The sequence below is a fragment of the Herpailurus yagouaroundi genome, unplaced genomic scaffold (assembly GCF_014898765.1).
Source record: "Herpailurus yagouaroundi ecotype Mexico unplaced genomic scaffold, PumYag 213, whole genome shotgun sequence".
Lineage (NCBI taxonomy): Eukaryota > Metazoa > Chordata > Mammalia > Carnivora > Felidae > Herpailurus > Herpailurus yagouaroundi.
In genome coordinates this window covers 10198590-10223288 of record NW_024412444.1, presented here as the reverse complement: position 1 = coordinate 10223288, position 24699 = coordinate 10198590, and the positions used below count along the sequence as shown (strand labels likewise).

Genomic DNA, 24699 nt, shown 5'->3' with positions numbered 1-24699 from the left:
TCAGGCACCAGCCCTGTCGGCAGCCACTCAGCGGACCTCATTCATTTCTGTGTTTGTCAGATGTGGAGAATAGCCTGGTGGTTGGGAGATAAGGTAGTGAAATAACATTAGTGAAACCATGTAGTCAGTGCTCAGGAGACAGGACTTTTCCTGCAGAGATGGCTGGGCCCTATGTGACCCGAGGCCAGGGCCCCAGCATGTGGGTGGCATCATGCCTGGCCGAAGCTGTGCTCCGTAGATCTTGGCTCAGTGTGTGAACGTGGGAATGTTCTGCCCACCTAGAACACATGGAAATGCTGAAGGCTGCCCCGGGTGCATACAGATAATGGAAACATTCTCCTGATTTCAGAACTGGTGTTCACTTGAACATTTGGAAGGGTTTTCTAGTTTTGTCATCATCCTTAGTCCCCTAGTGAGGAAGCTGGCATGTGCCAGTTAAACTCGGCTCTCTTCCCACATTTACCTCCTCGGGAAGGGTCTTGGTTGGCTGGAAGGCCATAAGGCCCAGGACGTACATCAACCACGGACAGGAACATTCAGAAGACAACCTGTGTCTTTTTTGGCCTATGTTAGTAATTTAACCGACATTTATTGAGTGCCTACTGTGTTCCTGGCAGTGTTCCAAGTGCTGGAGCTATGGTGTGAATGATATCCTAGGGCTTAGGTAACCTGCATTTACGGGTGTGGGGAGCCAGACAAAAAATAAGGAGACAAACAAGAAACTTTGACCTGTAATGAATGCCAGGCTGAAAGTAAGACTGGGTGAAGTGAAAGGGAGGGGCTGAGCTGGGGAAGGGTGGACACTGAGGAAATGACCTTTTAGGGAGGCTGGGTGATGAGAAGGAGTCAGCAACATGATGTCTGTTCCCATACAAGAGCATTCCAGGGAGTGGGAAGAGCCAGTGGAAAGGCCCCAGGGTGGGAATGAACCCGATATGGTGGAGGAAGGCTGTTGGGGATGGAGTGTTGGCATGAGGGGGGACATGGGGCTGGACAGGGAGGCAGGGGGTGGGCTGTGCCTGGCCTGGGAGCCTTGAGCAAGCTGGCCATCCTGGAGCCTCTTCAACTTGGAGGGTCACCAATTCTTGGGTGTAAAACAATTTTCTAGAAACAACATGTGTTCCTTTTTGTTCCTTCTTCCTAAATTCTGCTTCTCTTGAAGTACTTTGAATGGTAGCCTCCCCCAGCTTCCCATCCTGCCTCGGCTTAATTTCACTAAATTCTGATGGGTGAAAGACTACCACTAAATTCTTGCCAAACCACTCTTGGCTGCCACATGGTGTTCTGCTGTGCAAAAGACTCTTCTGGGCATTTCCCAGGGCCCATGGTGGATTATTTGAACCAATCTCAGTGCCCTCTGACAGTGGGGAAATAGGAGGGATCCTGGGGAGCTGACAGCTTCTGCTTACCCCTTGGAGAAGACAGAACCCCCTCATCCAGCTTACTCCAGAGGAGCAGACTCTGAGAGTCCCCGTGCCAGTAATGACCTTCATCTCCACTTTCTTTTCCCTTTATTGGAAGACTCTGATGGCAGCTTCAGAGCAATGGAAAGCCAAGGAGAGCTGGGCAGGCATTGGCCGAGGTTGGGCACCATTTTCCGCCATTCTTATACATCTTCCAGTAAAGCTCTTCTCACAATCCAGCCTGTGTAAAAACCCACCAGGCTCACCCACCAGACTGCCAGGCTGATGGCTGAGGCCTCACCTTATCCTTCTTAGTATTCCTGTCTTAGTACCAAGGTGCTCAATAACTATTGTTGACTTATAGATACCAAAGACATTGATACTTCTGAGCTTGTTGTAGTACCATCTTGATGTGTGTGTGTGTGTGTGTGTGTGTGTGTGTGTGTGTGTTACTGTTTATGAGATCAACAGCTACCATTTCCCAAGCCACACCCATCAGTAAGAAATGATGCTATACTGCATAACAGGATGCAGTCAATAGCATGTCTATTTATTGACTTAAAAAGATGTCTGGTACATGTTTGGTGAAAAATCAAACTTCAAAATCACATATAGAATGATTCTTCCCCTCCCTTTTTTTTTTCAAGATAAAAAAGTTAGTATAGTACCTTTTAGTAGAGGACCAATCTAGAGGCATATATCCTGAACTGTTAAAAGTGGTCAGTTCTAGATCAATGTATCTCAAATGTCATTACTAGCCATTATTTGTCAAATGAGTGTTAAAATGGAATCAAAATGGGCCACGCTCCTGGACTGATGTATTAGAACCTATGAGGGAGGGGTCCACTAAAATCTGGATTTTTAACATGTCCCCCTGGGGGTTTGTTTATAGCTGGGAGTTTGAGAACCACTATCCTACAGCATAATATTACAGGCCCTTCTCCTTTAGTCACAATATTTCTGTAATGTTTGTGGCTTAAAAACAAAACTAAACTTGGGGTGCCTGAGTGGCTCAGTCGGTTAAGTGCCTGCCTCTTGGCTGTGGCTCAGGTCATGATATCACAGTTTGACAGCCGCACTGACAGCATGGAGCCTACTTGAGATTCTCTCTCTCTCCCTCTCTCTCTGCCCCTCCCCCTCTTGCTCTCTATCTCTCTCTCAAAATAAATAAAAATGAACTTAAAAATAAAAACAAAAACAAAGCAGGCATTGCATTTGCTACCAGAAAACAATAAAGATTAAAAATTTGAGGAAGAGCAACCTTTGCCAGCCAACTATAGTTATGGTTCCCATCTGGTTCAGTCATGTCCATTGTGCATATTGGAAAACAGAGGCCTTCTGGGCAAATGAGCCTTTTAGGAGTTTACTCCAGGTAATGGCCAAATTCAGCCCCACTTGTTGCCTCCTGCCTTGGTTGGTGGAGCTTTCCCTGGGGACCTTCCCATTCTCCCAAAAGGATGGACTCTGGAACGCCAGGGGCCTGGAGGTCAGAGTTCTTGCTTGGCCCCACTAGAGCTGAAGGGGGATCCCAGAGGTTGAACACACCCCTCCCACACTCCCTTCTTGTCCCTTTGAAGTTTGTCTTCTTGGGAACTTAGAGGAGCCAAAAGGAAGGGAGATGGTGAAGACCTGGAGAGGCAGTCAGGAGTGGGAGCTGGGGAATGTTCCTGCATCCATAGTGGGCTGCGGCTGCAGCTTGCATTAAAAAAAAAAGAAGAAGAAGAAGAAGCCGCCTCCAAAAACATCTTTCATTTCATTTTTTCTCCCCTTTCTCCAAGCTCACAGGCGCCTGGAGCAGCTTATCTGGGCGCACAAACATCAGACAAGAAGTTCCCATGGCAACTCAAAACTTCCTCCTCGGCCCTGTATTCAGTCTAAATCTCCAGGGTCCCTTTTCAAGGCCTCAATGAGGTTTCTGAGAAGCCACCCACAAAACAACCTTAGGATCCAACCTCTTCCCCACCCCAACACTCGGCTGAAAGGACACAGAGTGGGGGGAGAGACTGTATTGGCAGAAAAACTTGTCATGGGATCCACGGAGAGATTATAAAAGGAATGAGAGTTGCCTTTACAACAAGTTTAAACCAGGAAGAATTTACCCGGTGGAGGGATTTCAAGTGTGCAAACAGGAAAGCACCAGGGAGTGGGGAAAAACTAAGTTTTGTTTCAAAAAGCTGGCTCTCCACTCAGCTGCGGTTAGGCATGGCGAATCTGGTCTCTTAGCTGCAGAGGGGTCCTGGGGTGCCCCCCATCTCCATTTTCACTCACTTGTAGCCAGATAAAAGGAGGACAGCATATCTAGGGATGGGGAGAGGAGTGTGTGTGTGTGTGTGTGTGTGTGTGTGTGTGTGTGTGTGTGTAGAGAGAGGTCCCTGGGCAGACGATAGCTTGTCAAGCCAAGCAAACTTCTATGACTGCTGGTTTGGGGTTCCCAGATGTAGCAAATAAAAATGCAGTATGCTCAGTGAGACTTGAATTTCAGATAAGCAACGAATAAGGTTTTAGTATAAGCATATCCATACAATCGTTGGATTATATTTACACTAAAATATTATTCATTGTGTATGTGAGGTTTAAGTGTAACTGGGCATCCTGTATTTTAGTTTGCAACCCTGCCTGGCAGGCAGGGACGGAGGCTATGGCTGCCCTCTCTGGCTGCAGGGAAGAAGCACAGTGGCTGATATCCACAGGCACCTGGAGTAGTGTCCCTCTGTCCCTGCTGCAGAGAGATACCTCCCTCCCTGCTAGGAACCTGGCCTGAGCTCCAGGTAGGATGTAGGTAATGAACCTCAAGTGGGCCTTTACTACAGCACTGCCCAGCTTACCAGGTATGGCCAAGCGTGAGTTATTCCCCAAAGGTGACTCTTCCAGCTCAGTGGTTAAGAGCATGGGCTGTGGTGTCGATACAGACACTGTTCCTCGCTCTACTGTTGGACAGCTAGGTGATCTTCAGCTTCTTGTTTCCTCATCTCTGATATGGGGCAGACAGTCTTGTGAGGAATAAAGGAGCTACAGCATGGGAGGCCCTTCACACTGACTGTCACAGAGTCTGGGCTCCAAAGTGGTAGCTGTTACTTTGATAATCCATTTATTATTATTATTTTTTTTTTATTTTTGGGACAGAGAGAGACAGAGCATGAACGGGGGAGGGGCAGAGAGAGAGGGAGACACAGAATCGGAAACAGGCTCCAGGCTCTGAGCCATCAGCCCAGAGCCCGACGCGGGGCTCGAACTCACGGACCGCGAGATCGTGACCTGGCTGAAGTCGGACGCTTAACCGACTGCGCCACCCAGGCGCCCCTGATAATCCATTTAGAAGCAAAAAGATTTTGGGTGCCTGGGTGGCTCAGTCGGTTAAGTGTCGACTCTTGATTTTGGCTCAGGTCCTGATCTCATGGTTCAGTTCATGAGATGGAGTCCCACGATGGGTTTGCGCGGACGGCATGGAGCCTCCTTGGGATTCTCTCTCTCTGCCCCCCCCCCCCCAAAATAAATAAACATTAAAAAATAAAAACAAAAGGATTTTAATCCACGTGAAAAAAGTGGGATTGAAGACTAGAGTTGGCAGGGGTGCCTGGGTGGCTCAGTTGGTTAAGCGACCAATTTCAGTCACGATCTCATGGTTTGTGAGTTTGAGCCCCGCATCAGGTTCTGTGCTGACAGCTCAGAGCCTGGAGCCTGCTTCGGATTCTGTGTCTCCCTCTTTCTCCGCCCCTCCCCCACTCACACTCTGTCTCTGTCTCTCTCTCTAAAAATAACCATCAAAAAATAAGGAAAAAGGGGCGCCTGGGTGGCGCAGTCGGTTAAGCATCCGACTTCAGCCAGGTCACGATCTCACAGTCCGTGAGTTCGAGCCCCGCGTCGGGCTCTGGGCTGATGGCTCGGAGCCTGGAGCCTGTTTCCGATTCTGTGTCTCCCTCTCTCTCTGCCCCTCCCCCGTTCATGCTCTGTCTCTCTCTGTCCCAAAAATAAATAAACGTTGAAAAAAAAATTTTTTTTAAATAAGGAAAAAAAATACTAGAGTTGGTACAACCTCAGTGATGTAAAACAATGTAAGACAGGCACACACTATGCATAGCAAAGATAGGAAGGAGACATCTCCAAATGTTATAAGTAGCTGCTTATGGTTAGTGGGATTGTGGATAAAACTTCCCCTTTGTTATTCTCAATTTCTCAAAATATTAATGGTGAACATGTATTACTCTACCGTTAAAAAATTATTTTAAATAATTTGTGATGAAAAATTTTCTAAAAGTGTTATATTACTTGGTGCATAGGACTTGAGGCTACTGTAAACGAAGATGGCTACCATCTTGGGTTTGACTCTATGATCCCATCCTTGGGGACGTCTAAAGGAGGGGAGCTCTTCTTGCCTATCACTAAATGCCCCAGTTAGATCCTCACCCCAACTCTTACTTCTTACTTTTCCTTGTACGAGACAACCAGAGTAGCGCTTCTACAGGCACATGGCCCTGGGGTTGAATCTCAGCTCCACCCCTGATTGGCTGTGTGACTTCAGACAAGTCATGATATCTTCTGAGCCTAAGTTTCCTCACGTTTAAAACAGGAGTTAATACTATTTACCTCCCTGAGAGGAGGGACATATCTGTTGCATTTATGAGTACATCCCTGTGCCTTGCATAGGGCTAGTGCGTAATAGTGGTCAGTAAATATTGGTTGGAGGAATAAATGAATCAAGTTGACGAGATGACAGATATACAGCATTTGGCAAAGAGAGTGGCAATAACAAGTGGCCAACATCATTTGCTATCATTATTACTAGTCTCAGGAGGTGTGCAAACTGTGGCATAGATGGGACTAGGTTCGCATGTGTTTTCTACCCCATAGTGGACAGCAAAGTTCTCTTAGGACCGTGGGCAAGCTGCTTAACCCCTTTGAGGCTCAGTCTCCTCATCTGTTAAATGGGGATGACAATCAGCAGTGACCTTATAGGGTTTATTAAGACAGAATGAGCCAGCAGTGTTTAGCACAAAATAAATGCTCCTTCCATGAGGCCCCAGTCCAAGGCCTTGCTCCCTCCCTGGCTTGTAGCTGTGTGTGGCTTGGGCAAGCATGTGGCCCCTGAAATGACTCTGATATGCCTGCTATTCTGAATAGGTTGCAGGTGAAAGATGCTGCTTTTGGAATGAGGCTAATGGCTGCGGCTCCAGGTTAGAGGGAATTCAGGGTCTTCAGATTAGACAGCCCCTCCTCATCTTTGTGAGAAGACAGGAACTGGCTGGGAACACTTAGGAGAGGTGCTCTGATTTGCAATCAGATTCATCTCATTACAGAGCTCCTCCCTTTCCGCCTGCCCCAGCTCAGCCAGATTTAAGACGCTCCCCCCCAGGAAGGCGCCGCTAGTCCTGAAGTCTTGGCCAGTTCTTGCTTTTGGACTTAAGAGAACCGTTGTTTCAGTGTCCCCAGCAGTAGCTCCTCGTGGGGAACTCCCGGGGGCGGAGCCAGGCTGAGTAAGAAGGGCAGTCAGTCCCAGAACGGACGTCGGGCTGGGGCAGAAGCTCCCGCCAACGGCTCGCCTCGCACCTTCGGCTCCAGGGGTCTGCGGGCAGGACTACTGGGTGGGGGCGTGCTCCTTGCCCATGGCCGATCGTGGCTGTCCCGTGAGCCCGAGTCCCTTGACACTTTCTATTCCCGTACCCCCAGCTGGCAGGGACCACGTTCGGGCCCGATTTTCACCTTCCCTAAACCTCTTTCCAAGCACAAATCTGGAAGGAAACGCTCCGAACGCTCACTGCCGGCAATGCTTTTCTTTTTTCTACGTCTCTGGTTTTCCAAATTATTTTTACAGTGACCGTATACCACGTTTGTTTCATTTTCCTAAATAACAAAAATCTCTTATCGTTCTGGGTAGGAAAGTAGTATGTGCTTATTGCAAATAAGTAAACAAAAAGACAAATAGGAGAAAGAGAAAAAAAACCCCAAAGCCTTGTCATCCAACGTTTATCCTTGAAAATAACCACCCGTGTGTTTCCTTCTACATGTTTTTCTCTTTACGCGCATATATAGAGAAAACCGCTTTCTCACCTTCCCCTCCCTTGGCTCTCTCCTGCCCTTCGCCCGCCAGTGGGATACCTCGCTGGACGTCACCAGCGGCTATGCCTCTGTGCTTCTTCATGCGGGGCGGCGGGCTACCCCGGTCTCACCCATTTTCCACTCTCCCACGCCTCCACCCCCTTCGCGCGCTTAAGAGACCCGCCAGGGGGTGGAACGTTGCGGGACTTAAACAGTTGGGAAAACGAGTGCGTGTGTTTGGGCGGGCGCGCACGCGTGCTCACACATAGGAATGAATCTACGCGTAGGTCCCCAAAGGGAAGAATGTGGGAGGGAAAGAAGGAATGAAAGGAAAACAAAAGTAATTTAAACGAATGAAACGAGGGAGGAAGGCAGAGAAGTGAAGAAGGACGGAGGTGCCCGGCGGCGGGATGGCCAGGCTGGGCGCCCGACTGTCCTCGCTGAGTGCACGAGGTGGGGTGGCCTTGCCCTCACTTACCCGACCTGAGCAGCACGGCCCGGTAGAGCCCGGTGGCCTCGGCGGGGCCCCGTGCCCGCTCGCCCAGCCTCTGCGCCATGCGCCCGCGCGCCCGACTGCAGTGCCGGCACTGCGAGCCGCAGCGCAGCGGCGGATACTACTCCGGGGGCCGGAGTGTCTCCGCGCCGGTGACGCGAACCGAGGCCCAAACCCAGCCGCGGATCGAGTTACCACGGCGGCCGCAGCGTCCGGCGAGGAGGCGCCGCCGAGGGAGGGACAGAGCTCTGGGGCAAGGGCAGGTATCCCGCGCACGCAGTGGGCAGGGCGCGGGTCAGGGTCTGGGGCCCAAGGAGAGCCTATATCCTGATTTCTAGCCTTGGTCTCCCACTCACGCTTCTCCATTTCCCTGGCCGCTGGCCTCCTGGAACACTACAAGCAGGTGTGCGTTTCTGAAGTGGCACCCTGGGATCACGTCCTAGCGCCACCAGCTTATAACTGTGTGACTCCACCATTTAATTACCTACCCTCGCAGAGCCACAGTTTTCTCACCTGTAAAATGGGAATAGCCACAGTACTTATCTCACAAGGTTGTGAGATATGAGATTATACATCTACAGTATATGATTATATGTATTACATATAATCTTAGAACAGTGGCTGGCAAAGAACAAACACTATATACTGATATATATATATATATATATATATATATATATATATATATATATACTTTTAAAAAGTATCCTAGGGTGAGTGGCACTGAGAAGCAGGGGCCTTTACTGTAGGAGGAAGGTTGTGGTAGGGCTCCACAAGATTGATTTTCCCCAATTCGTACAATCCCTTTAACAGCCAGAGATGGGAGGACCAACCAAAGGAGTCCAAAAGTGGAGATTTGGAAGATATAAGAAACTGACAATTTTAATTATCTACTCTGTCTGGTGCTGTGCTAAGTTCCTTCTAAAATAAAAACTACTGTTTATTGTGTGCTTCATGTCCTCTTTCATTCTATCTTCACAACCCTGTGAATTAGGGTCTATTAGCCTTCCAATTTTACAGATGAGGATACTGAGGCTCAGAGAGGTTAAGCAATTTATCTGGGATCACACAGTGTGGAGCTGGAACACAAACTCAGGTATTTTGACCCCAGACATGGGCCACCCTGCTCTACTACCCCTCTGTTATCTCATTTACTCTTCATAAAAGTACTGAAGGGTAGGTATTATTTCCAGTTTGGAGATGAAGACATTGGGGCTCTGGAAGGTGAGGTGGCTTGCTCGTGCTCACACAGCTAGTTGGAGGAACCAAGACTCAATCCAGTTCTCCACCCACAAAACCAGTGCCCCTGAAATCTACAGACCCCTGGAGCTGTCCAGAGTACCAGATGGCCTCTGTTCAAAGCTGTGCCTGTGTGGGCCAGGGAATCTCGAGCTGGCTGTGGGAGCCTCTATCACATGGTACCGTCTCCCTGTGCCCCTGTGTCCTCTCTAGCCTTGGTGCCCCCTAGACCAGCTGCCAGCCAAGTGCTCTCTGGCCGGTCCTTTGCCACTTCCCAAGCCCAGCTTCTGTTGGGACTTGGAGATTTCTGTACTTCTCTGCTCCTTTGTCACCACCCGGGGTCCCAAGGATCCAAGTGACGCACTTTGATCTTTGGGGACGTCACTGATTGGTCAGATTGGTCATATGCCTCATCCACAACCAACCACCATGAGTGCCAGGCACGATTACAGATATTTACTATTGACTATTCCATATCCATTCTTTAGAGGATGAAATTATATATGAGTTATTATTCATCTCCTTTAATCCACTCTTTGATCAAGTATGGTTATGCTCCTTTTAGAGATAAGAAAAATAAGTCTCAAGTGACTTGCCCACAATCACATAACTAGTTAGTAATGGAGCTGGAATTGGAACCCAGGGGATGACAAAACTTTGCTGTGGAGGGGAAGCAAAGACAGCTGTTGAATAAGGTGAGGATTCAGGAAAATTGTGATGAAGTAATGTGCTTTTAAAGAGCAGAAAGAAGGATTAATTTAGGTTGCATCCCTGAGGAATTCTAGGTGGGTCTGACTTACCTTGGCCATTTAGTCTCTGCTTCTCATTTTCATGATGAAATATGGCCTGAGGAGAGTATTCTTTCTGTGAACAGAAAGAAAGTAGGTAGAGGTGAGGACCCTCTCTTCCCTGGCAGGGGAGGAATGAAGTGATATTCATAGGGTTGCTGAGTTCCCACAGGAGGGACTGATCAAGGTTGAAGTCCTCTCCAGAGAAACAAATTACTATAGTCCTTGGAGTGTGTGTGTGCGTGTGCAAATGTGTGTGTGTCCACACACGCACATGCACACATGTTGAGGGACATTTATAAGACATGCTCTTTTAAAAAAGTTAATTTTTTGAAGAACAGCTATAGATTTAGGAAAAAACTGAGAAGATAGTATAGAGAGTTCCTTACATCATGCATCCAATCATTCTGTTAACATCTTATATGTATGTCGATGTACATGTATGTAGGGTGGCAGGTGTGTTACAATTATTGAGCTAATATCAATATATTATTATCAACTGAAGTCCATACATTATTCAGATTTCCTTAGTTTTTACCTACTGTCGTTTTTCTGTTCCAGGATCCTATCCAAGACACCACGTTATATTGAGTTGTCATGTCTCCTTAGGCTCCTCTTGGCTCTAATGGCTTTTCAGACTTTCTTTGTTTTTGATGACCTTGACAGTTCTGAAGAGTACTGAGATCCATATTCTTTTATGTTGAAGTCTTATCCATGCTGTTGCCTCTACCTGAACTACCTTCTCCCTACCTTCCTGGCAAACACCTCTTCCTTCAAGGGCCAATTAAGACTTCAGGGTTTGGTCCTCAAGATCAGTTCTTAGACATCTTCTCTTCTCTCTAAACTCTCATGACTTTTTTTTTAATGTTTATTTATTTTTGAGAGAGAGAGAAAGAGAGAGAGAGAGAGAGAGAGAGAGAGAGAGAGAGAGAGAGACAAAGCATGAGTGGGAGAGGGGAAGAGAGAGAGGGAGACAAAATTTGAAGCAGGCTACAGGCTCTGAGCTGTCAGCACAGAGCCTGACATGGGGCTGGAACTCACAAACTGCGAGATCATGACCTGAGTCGAAGTCAGATGCTCAAATGACTGAGCTACCCAGGTGCCCTTAAACTCTCATGACTTTAAGAACAACTCTAAGCTGAAGACCCCCACATGCATATTTCCAAACCAGACTATCACTCTGAGCTTAAACTTTGGCTAACACGCTGCTTGACGTATCCACTTGAAAGTCTAATAGGCCCTACTCACCATGGCCCAAACAGAACTGTTGATCACTCCAACTTCCAACATGTTCCTCCCCTGTCCCCCCTCTTGTCAAGTGACTCCACTCTGGCTCTGTGGCTCAGGCAGGATCCTGGGGGGGTCCACTTTGCCCTGTCTTCCCACAAGTGCACAGTCCTCAGATCACCAAGGCATGATGAATCCACCTGCTGACATCTCTTCAATCCATCCAGTTCCAATGCCCCAATCTTACCCCAGGCACCACTGCCCTGTGCCCAAATGCCTGCAGTAGCTTCTCTTCTTTCAAGCTGTTCGCCACACAGATTCCAGGGCAAGTTTTTAAATGTAACTCAGACTCCACTCCTGCCCTACTGAAAACCCATTGTTGCCTTACCTTTGCATTTCGGGACACACCTTCTTCTAGCCTATAAGGCCTTCTCAACCCAGACCCTCCCTGCCACCCTTTCAAATCCCAACAATCTGTTCCTTCAAAGGTTCAAGGGCTTGTGGTGGTTCAGGTCCTGATACACAAAGGTCCTGACCTTGTGAAACTGGCATTCTAGTGGGGGAGCTAGACAATAAGCGTAATGAATAAGTAAAGTAGATAGTATGTTCCAAGGTGATGGATACTGTGGAAAAGAGAAATGAGAATAGGCGGGGAGAAGGTTAGTGGTAAGTGGGGGAGTAGGGGTAATAGGTGGCTGCCCAGAGGGTCTCATTGAGAAGGGGAGGTGTGAACACAAACTTGAAGGAAGTGGGGGAGTTAGCCAGACAGATATTTTGGGCAAGAGAGTTGCAGACGGAGGGAACAGCTGGAGCTAGGGTCCTGAGGCTGGAGTGTGCCAGAAGGTTCAGGGAAGGGCAGGCTGCCAGGGTGGCTGGAGTGGAGGGACTCAGGAGTGGTCACATGAGGGAAAGTCAGTGGAGAACGGGGGCCACCTTCCTCCACACATCACACTCCAGCCACTGAGAATTCTGCTTGGGTTCCTGAAAGCCCTGATGTTTCTCACCTCCTGCTTCTGCACAAGCCATTGCCTCCACCTGTGCACATTCCCCAGCTCTGCCCAGTTCCTCCTGCTTATCCATTAAATCTCAGCTGAAATGCCATTTCCCCAAGGAGGCCCCCTTAGATCATGTGCTCCAGTACCCCAGACTTCACTTATATGACTCCTCACCACTGAGTTATGGTTGTTCGAGCCCCACTTCCTCCACCACACTATACAAGACTTAAGGGGGAAGACCAGGTTCACAGCTGTCTCCCCAGGGCCTACTCCAGAGCTGGGCTTGGCTTAGATGTGGGATAATGATTTGTTGAAAGAATGAATGAAGTGAATGAATGAATGAATGAATGAGTGAGTGCATCCACACAGGGAGCTCTGGTCTGTAAGGAGAAAGTGGGCAATTCCAGAGAGTAAGCCAGGACCAGAACCCAGGGAAGTCCTCTGCTGTCTGCTCAAGGATTATTCAGGGTGCACAGAAGGGGCTGGGGTCCTGATATTTCCCCAGGGTGCTCCCATTTTGAACTCTGCCACCCAGGAGGGCATAAAAAAGGGAGGGTGTCTGGGATTTGGCCAAGCTTCTTTTGTGGTTTTTAACAAAGGGATTAAGAAAACAAGTAACTTCATCCATGGAAGAAAGCTCCAGAGGGCTTGAAGGGGATCTGAGCTTCTTCCCACATCTTCCTACAGACCTGGGAAGTGGGGCTGGGGCCCAAGGGCAACCTTGGACTTACACAGCCAGGATTTTATCAGGAGAAGCTTTAAGACCTGGAGTTCAAAGAGTTGTCCCTTGCACACTCTCCAACCTCCCTTGCACGAAAGACTTGTTGGAAAATCAGGCTATCACGTGTCCAGTAACACGTGATGTGATCCAGGCAGATTCCTCTCTCCCTTCAATGACTAGAGTTCAGTGAGCAAGAAAACACTCCACTTGCATGCAACCCCTTGCAAAGGCAAAGCTGAATCAAAAAGCTGCTTGGATCTTTTGCTGATGCATTACTGATAACTAAGAGTCTTTCCCAAGGACTGTGCTCATAAATACAGCCAGTTCTCATTTGCTCACACAATTTAGGGACTGGAAGATGCTGGCTTAGTTATAATTTTGGTTAGTGAACATCAACATACATGATTGCCAGAGGAAATACCATTATGTATGGAACAACATACCCAACTGTGGCTAGGCAAACTCAGTGTGTTTGCATTTGTATTTCTCCTGACTTCTCCGTTATCCCCACCTGCTTCTTTTTCATGTCTCAATTGTTGAGAGAGTTTTTTGGGGTTGGTCCCTGGGGACGTTCAATGAGCCTATCCTCCAAAGTTTCCTCTTCTCCACTTTGCTCTGCTACTTTCCCTGAAGGCTGATTCCTCTATTTGAGAAGTGCCAAGGAGACTATGGACCCATCACACATCCTGCTTAGTGTTCCCCATAGGATATATGCACCAGGTAACACTTAAGTGACCTTGCTTTGTTTGTTAAAAATTGAAGTGTAGGGACTCCTGGATGGCCCCGTTGGTTAAGCGTCTGACTCTTGGTATTGGCTCAGGTTGTGATCTCGCAGTTTGCGGGTTCCAGCCCTGCACTGGGCTTTGCCAGCACAGAGACTGCTTGGGATTCTCTCTCCCTTCCCCTCTCTCTGCCCCATTCCTGATTTCTGTCTCAAAATAAATAAACAAACATTTTTAAATAAATTGAAGTATAGCACACATACATAAAATGCACTAATTTCAATTGTGTGGCTCAACAAAGTGTTACATATGTGTTCACCCTCAGAGCCACTCCAAGATTGAGATATGAAACATTCCCTGCACTGTAGAAGACCCCCTTGTTCCCCTTCTCAGTCAATGCCCGCCTTTTCCCAGAGTAAGCACTAATTCTGACCAATATCACCGTAGATTTCTCTTATTCTAGAACTTCATATGAGAGGAATCATAAAATTTAGTCTTTGGGACCTGGCTTCTTTCACTTACCAGCATGCTAATAAAGCTTCTCTGAACAACTTTCTATGACTTTTGGGGTAAACACAGTGCTTGTTTCTGTTGGGGAAATACCCAGCAGTGGAATGGCAGGTCATAAGATGGGTGAATGTTTACCTCTTGTAGATGCTGTCAACCGTGATTGTATCAGTTTCTCTGTTGTGCTTTTGACATCTTCACAACATAGATTTTTTTTAAACACCTTGAGATCACTTCTGTGCACAATGTTTGGGATCAATGGGGGAGCGGAAGGAGGTATCAACAAAATTGCATCTTAGATGAACATAGATGGACCTGAATTTTGACTTTGGAAGAGATGAGGGTAGGACCTCAGAGTATTTGTCCTTGTAACCTGGAGTGTATCAGGTGTGTGTGTGTGTGTGTGTGTGTGTGTGTAGGCATCCTTTTTTTATCCCCCCACTCCACACCATTAAACTCTAAACACCCTGAGAAACAGGAATGTGACTTATTCAGGAATATGTCTTCAGTGTCTAGCATATCCTGGCACATAGATAGGTGCTTATTTAAAAAAAACAGTTTAATAATTGTTGCAAATATTTATTGAGCATGTCCTAGAGCTGAATGCTGTGATAAGACTTTACCAATATGGCTTCACTTAAGCCTCATAATAGTCCTCTGAGATTCGGTAAGAGTGGGGCTCTTGTTTTATGGATGAGGAAGGAAGCTGGGGCCTTCAGCAGCTAGGATACAAAGCTGGCAAGTGGCAGTTCTGCGGTTAACCTGGAGGCAGTGTGAGTGTGTGGTCTTTGCCACATTCACAAACTGAATGTGTGTGTGCTTGCGTGTGTGTGATGGCAAGAGCCTGCACCTCATTGTACAGAAGAGGAAACTGAGGCTCAGAGAGGTTAAGGAACCCTTCTGCATGGAGTCAGCTGGGCCTGCCTCCCTGCCACGCTTTTTAAAAAATATGTTTTTTAATGTTTAGTTATTTATTGTGAGAGAAAGAGAGTGCAAGCAGGGGAGGGGCAGAGAGAGAGAGGGAGAAAGAGAGAATCCCAAGCAGGCTCCACACTGTCAGTGCAGAGCCTGGTGTGGGCTCAAACTCACGAACCCTGAGATCATGACCTGAGCCAAAATCAAGTCGGATGCTTAACCGACTGAGCCACCCAGGCACCCCTGCCATGCTAACTCTTAAAGGTGGAATTTTTTTTAATGTTTATTTTTGAGAGAGAGAGAGAGAGAGAGAGGGAGAGAGAGAGAGAGAGAGAATGAATGAGCAGGGAAGGGACAGAGAGAGAGAGGGAGACAGAATCTGAAGCAGGTTCCAGGCTCTGAGCTGTCAGCACAGAGCCTGACGCAGGGCTCGAACTCACAAACCATGAGATTATGACCTGAGCTGAAGTTGCAAGCTTAACCGACTGAGCCAGCCAGGTGCCCCAAAGGTGGAATGTTCTTAACATAGACCTTTGGCTTCTACCCCCGACTCCCATTCCCCACTCCTGAGCTCATGGCCACTGGTTGTCACAGGACCCTCTCTGAGCCTCTGCCTTAGTGCCTCACTCTCACAAAGTCACTGTGCTGTGTGAGGCAACACTGGCCTCCTCCTTGTCCTTCATCCCCAGGGACCAAGAGAATCAAACCTGGCAATCCTTCCTTTAAAGTGCTGGGCACTGCTTGGAGAGGGCCAAACCCTGGGACTCGCTTCTTTCCAGGGGTCCACTTACATCACACTGGTGTTGGGTTCTCAGCTGAGTGCGGTAACCAGGGCACTGTCTTCCATCAAAGGAGGAAGCCTCCGTGGTTCCGGTCTCCAGGGTCTTCTCACTGCTCCATTCATTTCAACCCCTCAGGCCTCGGAGGCCTGGAACTCTGCCGCTCCCGGAACCCAAGCTAAGGCATTGGGCCAGGAGCACCCCCTACCCAGCCACCAGAAAAGCCTTCCTCTCCTGGCCTGAACTTGGTGGCTGGGCTGCTTAATTATCCTTGAAAGCTCTTAATGTATTTAAACATTTGGAATAACCTAATTGCACACAAGTTTGAAAGTAGCATTTCTCCTTACTGCCCCTCCTCAAGCCCCATCTCACCCCTTCCCCAGAGTTTTTACTGGTTTGTTTGTTTGTTTGTTTGTTTGTTTTTTTGATGCTGTGTGTGTCTGTTTTGGTCATTTTCCTGCAGATTGCTTTTTAAACTCTATCATATGTCTCCTAGATAGTTCTATGTCAATACACATAGATCCTCTCGACCATTTTGATCCACTGCGGTGTATAATACAGGGTGATGCCGGGGCGCCTGGGTGGCGCAGTCGGTTAAGCGTCCGACTTCAGCCAGGTCACGATCTCGCGGTCCGTGAGTTCGAGCCCCGCGTCGGGCTCTGGGCTGATGGCTCAGAGCCTGGAGCCTGTTTCCGATTCTGTGTCTCCCTCTCTCTCTGCCCCTCCCCCGTTCATGCTCTGTCTCTCTCTGTCCCAAAAATAAATAAAAAAACGTTGAAAAAAAAATACAGGGTGATGCCTACAGTTGTTTGTTTGTTTGCTTGTTTTTCCCCAACAAATCCCTTTAGTTGGACATGTAAGTTGTTTCTAATTTATCACCATTACAAACAATTCTGCTCCAAACATCCATGTGTTTACCGCTCCATGCAGGGATGTGGGCGTTTCTCTAGGGCAGACACTGAAGTGTAAATGCCAGGCCAATGCTAAATTTTAGCAGGTGCTACCAAATCACCCTCCAGAATGGCTGTACCATTTCACACGCCCACCGTCAGTGTCTCAGATTACTGGGTTGTCTACACCCTCACTAAGTCTGGGTGTTATGAATCTTTAAGTTTGTCTACTGAAAATGAGTCTATGATATTAGTGGTTACTGTTGTGGGAGGCGATAGTGGTTGAGAAGGGGCACGAGGGGGCTTTTGGGGTGCTATTGATGTTCTGTTTCTCGATCTCAGTAGCAGGTACACAGATATTTTAAATTTCTCAAAATTCATTGAGTGGTACACCTATGATGGATTCACTTTTCTGTATGTATGTTATTCTTCAATAAAATGCTCAAACTGTTTCCTCCCTCTCCCAGTCTGATAGGTGACAAACAGCATCCCACAATCATTTTTTTGGAGGTTGTACCTTCTTTTGTTGGTCCATGGGCCTTCTGGATCCCTTCTGGAATATTTTAGTTCTGGGTCTTAGAGAATGGTTTTTCTGACAGAAGAAAACCCCTTTAAGAAAGGGGAAAAGATACTTGACCCTCCCTGAGCACCAACCATATGTTTTAATGCTCACAGCAGACTTTCAGGATAGATGCCATATACCCCAGGAGGCTGGGGCTCAGAGCAGTGAGGTGACATGTCCAAGGTCATGAAATTGTCTGACTGCAGAGTCCTACCCTCCTTGTTACCCTTTAAACTGCCTAGGTGACAGGCATTGGGCTAACCATACAACAGGCATGATCACAAGTAATCCCTGCAACAGCCCAGTGAGGTATCTATATTGTCATCCCATTTTACAGATGAGAACACAGAGGCTCAGAAAGGTTAAATAACTTGCTCAGTTCATCCTGTTAGTAAGTGGAGGAGCAGGGTGAGCCCAGGTCTGCCTGGCTCTAATGCTGTGATAAGGCAGTTCTATCCAATAGAGTGTTCTGAAATGATGGAAATGTTTGATATCTGTGCAGATGATATGGTATCCATGAGCCACAACTGGCTATTTAGCACTCGAAATGTGGTTCATGCTTCTGTGGAACCGAAATTTTAGTCTTATTTAAATGTCATTAATTTAAGTAGCCTGTGTTGGACAGTGCAACTTTAGAGTCAGGTCAGGAGAAGGAGAAAACCTGTAGGGTGTAAGTGCAGATGACCAAGCAGCTGCCCTTGTGGGAAGCCAGCCAGCCCACCGGGAGGGACCCCCTCCTAGTGGTCCTCACAAAGCCCACACACAGCTACTTCTCTTTTCAGGCACCAGAATCATGCTCTGCAGCAAGAGCCAAAGCTTTGTAATCAGAAGTGGCTGTAACACAATGGAAAACAATGAAATCTTGCCATTTGCAACTACATGGATGGAACTGGAGGGTATTACGCTAAGTGAAATTAGTCAGAGAAAGACAAATATCATATGACTTCACTCATATGAGGACTTTAAGATACAAAACAGATGAACATAAGGGAAGCAAAAATAATATAAAAACAGGAAAGGGGACAAAACATAAGGGACTCTTAAATATAGAGAACAAACAGAGGATTGCTAGAGAGGTTGTGGGAAGGGGGATGGGCTAAATCGGTAAGGGGCTTAAAGAATCTACTCCTGAAATCATTGTTGCACCATGTGCTAACTAACTTGGATGTAAGTTATAAAAAAATAAATACATTATAGAAAAAAAACCAGAAGTGGCCATAACAAACCTCTCAACCTAAGACTCTGTTTCCTCATGTATTAGATGGGTATCAGAATAGGGCTAGTTTTAAGATTAAATGAGAGAATACTTAGTGCCTGGCACATATGTGACATTCAATAAGCTATTTAACAGTTATGCTATTATCATAATTATTGATCACAGGCTCACTTGTAAGGTTTTTCATTATATAATGGTAAAGCATGGGGCGCCTGGGTGGCTCAGTCGGTTAAGCGTCTGACTTTGGCTCAGGTCATAATCTCATGGTTTTTGAGTTCCAGCCCCGCGTTGGGCTCTGTGCTGACAGCTCAGAACCTGGAGCCTGTTTCAGATTCTGTGTCTCCCCCTCTCTCTGCCCCTTCCCTGCTCATGTTCTGTCTCTCTGTCTCTCAATAATAGATAAATGATAAAAAAATAAAAAAATAATGGTAAAGCATATTCATGCTAATAATTTAAATAATGCAGATGGGTATAAAGTGGGACCTAAAAATCCCCAAATACTTTAACCCCAAATCCCCCTCCCAGATGAAACCACTGTAAGTAGTTTCTTATGTGCCCATCCAGGAATTATTTCCACTTTCATAAACATCTAGAATAATTCTGATCTATCCTTTTGAAAAGTACAAAAGGGATCACATGAAATGCACTATTCCATTACTTGCTTTTTTATCACTTTATGATATCTCAAGGGCGTTTTTCCACACGTGTAATTCAGATTCACAGCATTATTTCACTGTCTGCACAATGTTTCCCGGTAAATGTCGTTCGTAACTTATTTTGCAGGTCCTTACTGATGGACATTTAGGCTGTTAGCATTTATTTTGCTATTGTGAGCAATATTTCAATAAGTACTTTACACATGTCTTTCTGTATATGGGTAAGTGCACCCACCAGAGGGAAAATTCTTACCAGTGGTATCCCTGGGTCAATGGTTGGGATATTTTCAACTATGATAGATCTTGGCATATGTAAAATCTCTTTTTAAACCTCTCAGGAGCACTGGTCTTTAAAAGGAATGTTCTAGTAGTTTCTTCTGAAAAGATTCCTTAAGCCATGCTAATAATCACCCCTGGAATGTATTTGCTGGGTGGGTTTTGAATTTTGGAGAAATGTTTTCTTTAAGTAGATCTAGTTTGTATGGTCCCTGTGGTGTAGGGTCATGGACAGGGCAGGAGAGGGGAATTGGCCAGGGGCACCAGGAAGTCAGGGAACTGGATCCCCACTAATCCCACCCCCATCCTCTGGCTGGCTGCTGGAGCCTGAGGGCAAAAACTCTGCCTTCCTGTGAGACCAATCCTATAGGAAGCAGGGCTTTGCTGCTTCTGAACTGACACTCTAGGGGAGCCACTGAGCCTGTGGATCTGGTGGGGCAGGGGGAGGAGAGGAGACACCTGAAGGGCCTTGCCAAAGATTGGACAATGGTGATTCTCAGCAGGTGAAATCCAAACAGCCCACAAGTGTAAGAAAAGATACTTGGCCTCCCCAGAAACCAAAGAAATGCACACTTGGGGCAACAATGCAGTATTTTTCACCTATCAGATTGGCAAAAATTAAAAAAAAAAAGATACCTAGTATTGGAGACTATTGGGATCCCTAGTGTGGGGAAACAGACACTGCTGCACTCCTGGAGGGAGTGTTGGTAGTACAGTCTTCCTGCAGGGAAATGTGCACATCCCAATATCTATACTTTTCCATTTCTAGGAATTTGTTTTCAGGAAGTAACTGAACATATGCACAAGGATATGTGCTCAAGGATTTACTTTAACCAGCATTATTTATTCATAATAGTAAAAAGATTGGCAATAGGGTGACTGTCTAGAGATAGGGGATTGATTAAACAGTGTTATCTCCATAAAAAGTAAAACAATCTTTGGCCAGAACTGATGCTGTAGACTTGTGTTTACTAACATGGAAGATATCCACTACCTCTATATGAAAATCAAGTGGAAAAAAAACAGGTTACAAAATAGTATTTGTAATTCCATTTTTCCTGGTAACAAAATTGGTTATATGTATATTATTACATATGCAGTATTATGCTATGGAGATAGCATATTAGATATACACATATGTTACACATACCAATTATATATATGTTTACATGTATAGATATGTGTGTAAATGTGTCTACATATGTACATTATGTGAATTTATGTAGGAAATGTTTAGAAGGATATGAATGAAAATGTCCCCAGTGATTATACTAAAGGGGTGGGAAATTTTATTCATTCATTCATTCATTCATTCACTCATTTTTGTCATTCTCTGCATTTCCTGAGGGGTTTATTCATTTTTTGGCAGTGAGCTTGTATTGTTTTTATACTAGGAAAAATTATATGTTAATATTAATTTATTAATATTAATTAATCAGCAAAGTAAGATGATAAATTTGTCTCAACTGTGTTAGCCAGTCTAAGTGCAACTATCCTCTCATACCAAGACAGTCCACAACTCCTCCACTTTAGAATCCCTCTCTGATCCCAGGACTGTCTTTAATTACAATAATAATAATGAGGAAGAGGAGGATCATGAAGTCCATTTATTGGGCACACACTGCTTGCCAGACATTGGCTGGTACTTCACATGTATTCTTTCATTAGAGATGTAGATACTCTCATGTCTTTGGATTTCCTAGGAGAGCCTGAAATGGGGACTTTGTGCAAGTGATTTATTGAGGGAGGGCTCTCCTAGGAGGTCTCTGTGAAGGAGTAAGGGAGGGAAGAGGATGGGGCAGGGTAAGTTCGGCAAAGATGGGGGTTCAGCTGAAGTCTAGTCTCAGTCTGACCCCACGAGGAGGTCTGGACTATACGTGGTACTACGTTGTCCTGCTTTGAGGCAAGAGGACTGGCCTTTTATCCCTCTACATTAGTTGGTCATTGGTTGTAGGACAATGGGAAGGGATAACCAGGCAGATGGGCTCAAGCTCCCAAATACCTCTGGGAGAGGCACCTTCCATCAGCCAATCGTTCTAAGAGTGCAGCTGTTAGCTGCCAACGCTCACAGTACCTGGTGGCTGGGTGTGCTGGACTACTACAGGGCACCTGGGTAGAGCACTGACCTACATATTATTATCCCCATTTTACAGATGGGGAAACAGACTCAGAGAGGTTGAATGACTTGCCCAAGGTTATTCAGTTGGTAAGAGGTGGAGCCTGGTTTTGAACTCTGGCCCAAAGCTCTTGCTCTGAGCCCTGAAGCCAGACTGCTGGTAATTTCACTGCCCCACCATGGGCCCCCTCCACTGGCTCTCCGTGCCTCACATTAGCGTCTCTGCCGATAAGCAGTTCCAACCTGGGCTTTTGAAGAAGGGAGCCACAAAAAGCCTTTGTGTTTCTGCAGAGGTCCTTGAAGGTTGTATGTTGGTGGAGCTGGTTGCTAGGAGACATTTCTCAAGAAAGTTTCCTTTGGAAAATGAGCTCAGGCTTTGCCCATAGCCTCACACTATTATATCTGGGAGAGAGACATCTCAGCCTGTGTTTCCTCTATGGTATTAGCTGTGGATCCGATTCCTTCTCCAACTGGTTTTTCCAGGCCCCAGCCCAGAGTGTATCCTGGCTGAAAACAGCTCCTTGGCCAGACAAACTCAGAATCATGGAGAGAAAGAGCCCTTTGAGATGACCTGCCTGCCCTCCCCATTATGCAAATGGAGAAACTGAGGCACAGGGAGTTGAGGAGCTCACCTTGTGAGCTAGTGGCAGGGTCATGATTTGTGTCTGATTATGGCACAAGGCAGCCCCCCCGCCCCCGGAGTCTGAACCCTGTATGGTGAAGACAGCAGGAACTCCGTATGTGAGGACAGGGTGCATTTCTCTTCATTAATCCTTGGGTTTCAAAGCCTTCTGTGGACAAATGATTACTTTGCTCAGATGGAGATGAGCAGCTGGCATTAACTGGGCATCTACTCTGTGCCAAAGCCTAGAGTAAGTAAGTGCTTTAAGGTCTTTATCTGCTAAATCTGACCTCTAGACCACCTTGGGGTTCATTTCTACTGGCTGTTTTTTCCTTGACTAGAGATCATGTTTTCCTGTTTCTTTGCATGTCTAGAAAATTTTGATGGTATACTGGATATTGTGTGTGTGTGTGATGTGTTATAGAGACTCTTGATTCTGTTTCCTTTTGAAGTGTTAAGTTTTGTTTAAGCAGACAACACAATCACTAGCTGATCCTTTTGAAATCCCATGCCCTTCATTTTATACTTGATTAAGGGAGATTCATGCAAAGCTCGAGCTGTTTCCCAAGCCTCCCTAACTTGGCAGGACTCACCTTTAAACTCTGGCCTCTGAGGATATTGAAGGATTTGGCTTTAGATTTTGTTAGGGCAGGTCTAGAGGGGTCCTTACACTAGAGCATGGTCCTCACTGCAAGGGCACAGCCTTTCCGGTGTCTCAGCTCAAAGCCTGCAGTGAAGGTCTCTCCAATGTCTGCCAGCACTGCTTGACCAGCAGGATCTGTTTGCTCTCCACTCCCGTAACAGCTGGTCTCTGCTAAACCTTGGATGGTTTCATGCTGTGCACGCATAGCCCAGCCTTTGGGCAAGGACTTGTGGGGTGTGGGGGACCCCCACATAGACTTCTGGGGCCCTGCAGCTATGCAGTCCTTCCTCTCCAGTCCTATGATTCCTTCTTTTTTTATTGTCTCAGTTGCCCAAACTCGAATCCCTGCCTCCTGAGCTCAGAGGGACTGTTGCATTCTGTTTAAGCTCCACTGCCCTGTGCCATGCCTGGGAAATTGTCCTAGGATGAGAGCCCAGGTGATGAGGGGCTCACCTTGTGAACCCCACTCCCTCAGAATCACAGTGTCTATTGTCCACTGCCTGCTCTCTGAAGACAACTGCCTCTGCTTTTGAAGTGTTGTTTTTGGTGGGAGGGCTGGTCTGGCACCAGGTCCTTCATTATGGCTTCATTATGGCTGGAAAGGGAAGTCTATCTCGTAGCTGGACACTCTCTACGTTTGTCTTGGAACGTTTACTAGGAGCCTGAGAAAAAGGGCTAATTAGCATCATTTAATAAGCAAGGAAATTGAGATTCAGAAGGGTGCAGTAACTTACCCCAATAGCAAAACAGGCCAAGTTACTGAAAAGAGTTTGCTAGGGGCACCTGGGTGGCTCAGTCTGTTAAGTGGCCAACTCTTGGTTTCGGCTCAGGCCATGATCTCAGTTTCGTGAGTTTGAGCCCCACATCAGGCTCTGTGCTGACAGTGCAGAGCCTGCTTTGTATTCTCTCTGTCTCCCTCTTTCTCTCTGCCCCTCCCCTACCCATGGTATCTCTGCTTCTCTCAAAATAAATAAATAAGCTTAAAAAAAAAGAGTTGGCTAGATTTCAGAGCCCATATTTTGTCCTTGTACTTTCAGTGGAAAAGATAAAATAAAAACTAAATTTCACAGTTACCATCACCAAAACAGTAGCGTTTTCTGAGCCAGTTCACCTATTTTCCTATATCCCATCTCTCACCATGTACCTTTATTCCTGTTTCTGCCACTGGCCCCTGTTCTGGCTGTTGTCCCCTTTCACAGGGAGGATTATAGTTGTCTCCTACGGGGCTTCCATTGTATTCTTCCTAGAACACTTTTGCTGTCTTATTCTCTTGCTCCACTGACTTCAGTGGCTCCCTATGACTCATGGCCCTTCCCAAAGTGTAGAATTGGGAACTGCACCTTAGGGAATGCTATACCTCACAGCTCTCCTCTTGGAGATTCACGGCTGGAAGTGTGAACATGAAGAGGCTCTGTAGGAAAGAAACCTGTTTAATTGGGCTTCACCCAGTCTGTTGATCCTGAAACCTTTAGCTCATCTAACCCCTATTAAAATCTTGTGGAACATGGGGCGCCTGGGTGGCTTGGTCGGTTAAGCGTCCGACTTCGGCTCAGGTCATGACCTTACCGTCCATGAGTTCGAGCCCCGCGTCGGGCTCTGTGCTGACAGCTCAGAGCCTGGAGCCTGTTTCAGATTCTGTCTCTCTCTCTCTCTCTCTCTCTCTGCCCCTCCCCTGTTCATGCTCTGTCTCTCTCTGTCTCAAAAATAAATAAAAACGTTAAAAAAAAAATTTAAATAAAAAAAAATCTTGTGGAACATATTAGAAAACTTTGGACCACAGAGTAAAGGCTAGTATTTTCTGTCTGCATTCCAGTCCTACATTTCAACCTACTCTTTCAATTTCATTTTCCATGACTTCTTGTCACAAGTCACCCTCCCCCCGTACCTATTTCCCCC

General features: G+C 46.5%; 1 protein-coding gene and 1 long non-coding RNA gene across 3 annotated transcripts in view; one reads left to right on the top strand and one right to left on the bottom strand.

The window, feature by feature from the left end:
- Positions 1 to 24699, top strand: part of LOC121016794 (uncharacterized) — a 112710-nt gene that overhangs the window by 51923 nt on the left and 36088 nt on the right. The window lies entirely within an intron of this gene.
- Positions 1 to 24699, bottom strand: part of FAM107A (family with sequence similarity 107 member A) — a 54990-nt gene that overhangs the window by 14060 nt on the left and 16231 nt on the right. Inside the window, exon 2 of one of the 2 annotated variants that reach the window (XM_040454622.1) lies at positions 9969 to 10032. In XM_040454622.1, the coding sequence (XP_040310556.1) occupies positions 9969 to 10032 (64 nt within the window). Of the gene's footprint in view, positions 1 to 7914; positions 8042 to 9968; positions 10033 to 24699 lie in introns of those variants that run through there. The other variant, XM_040454623.1, reaches the window with a different exon arrangement.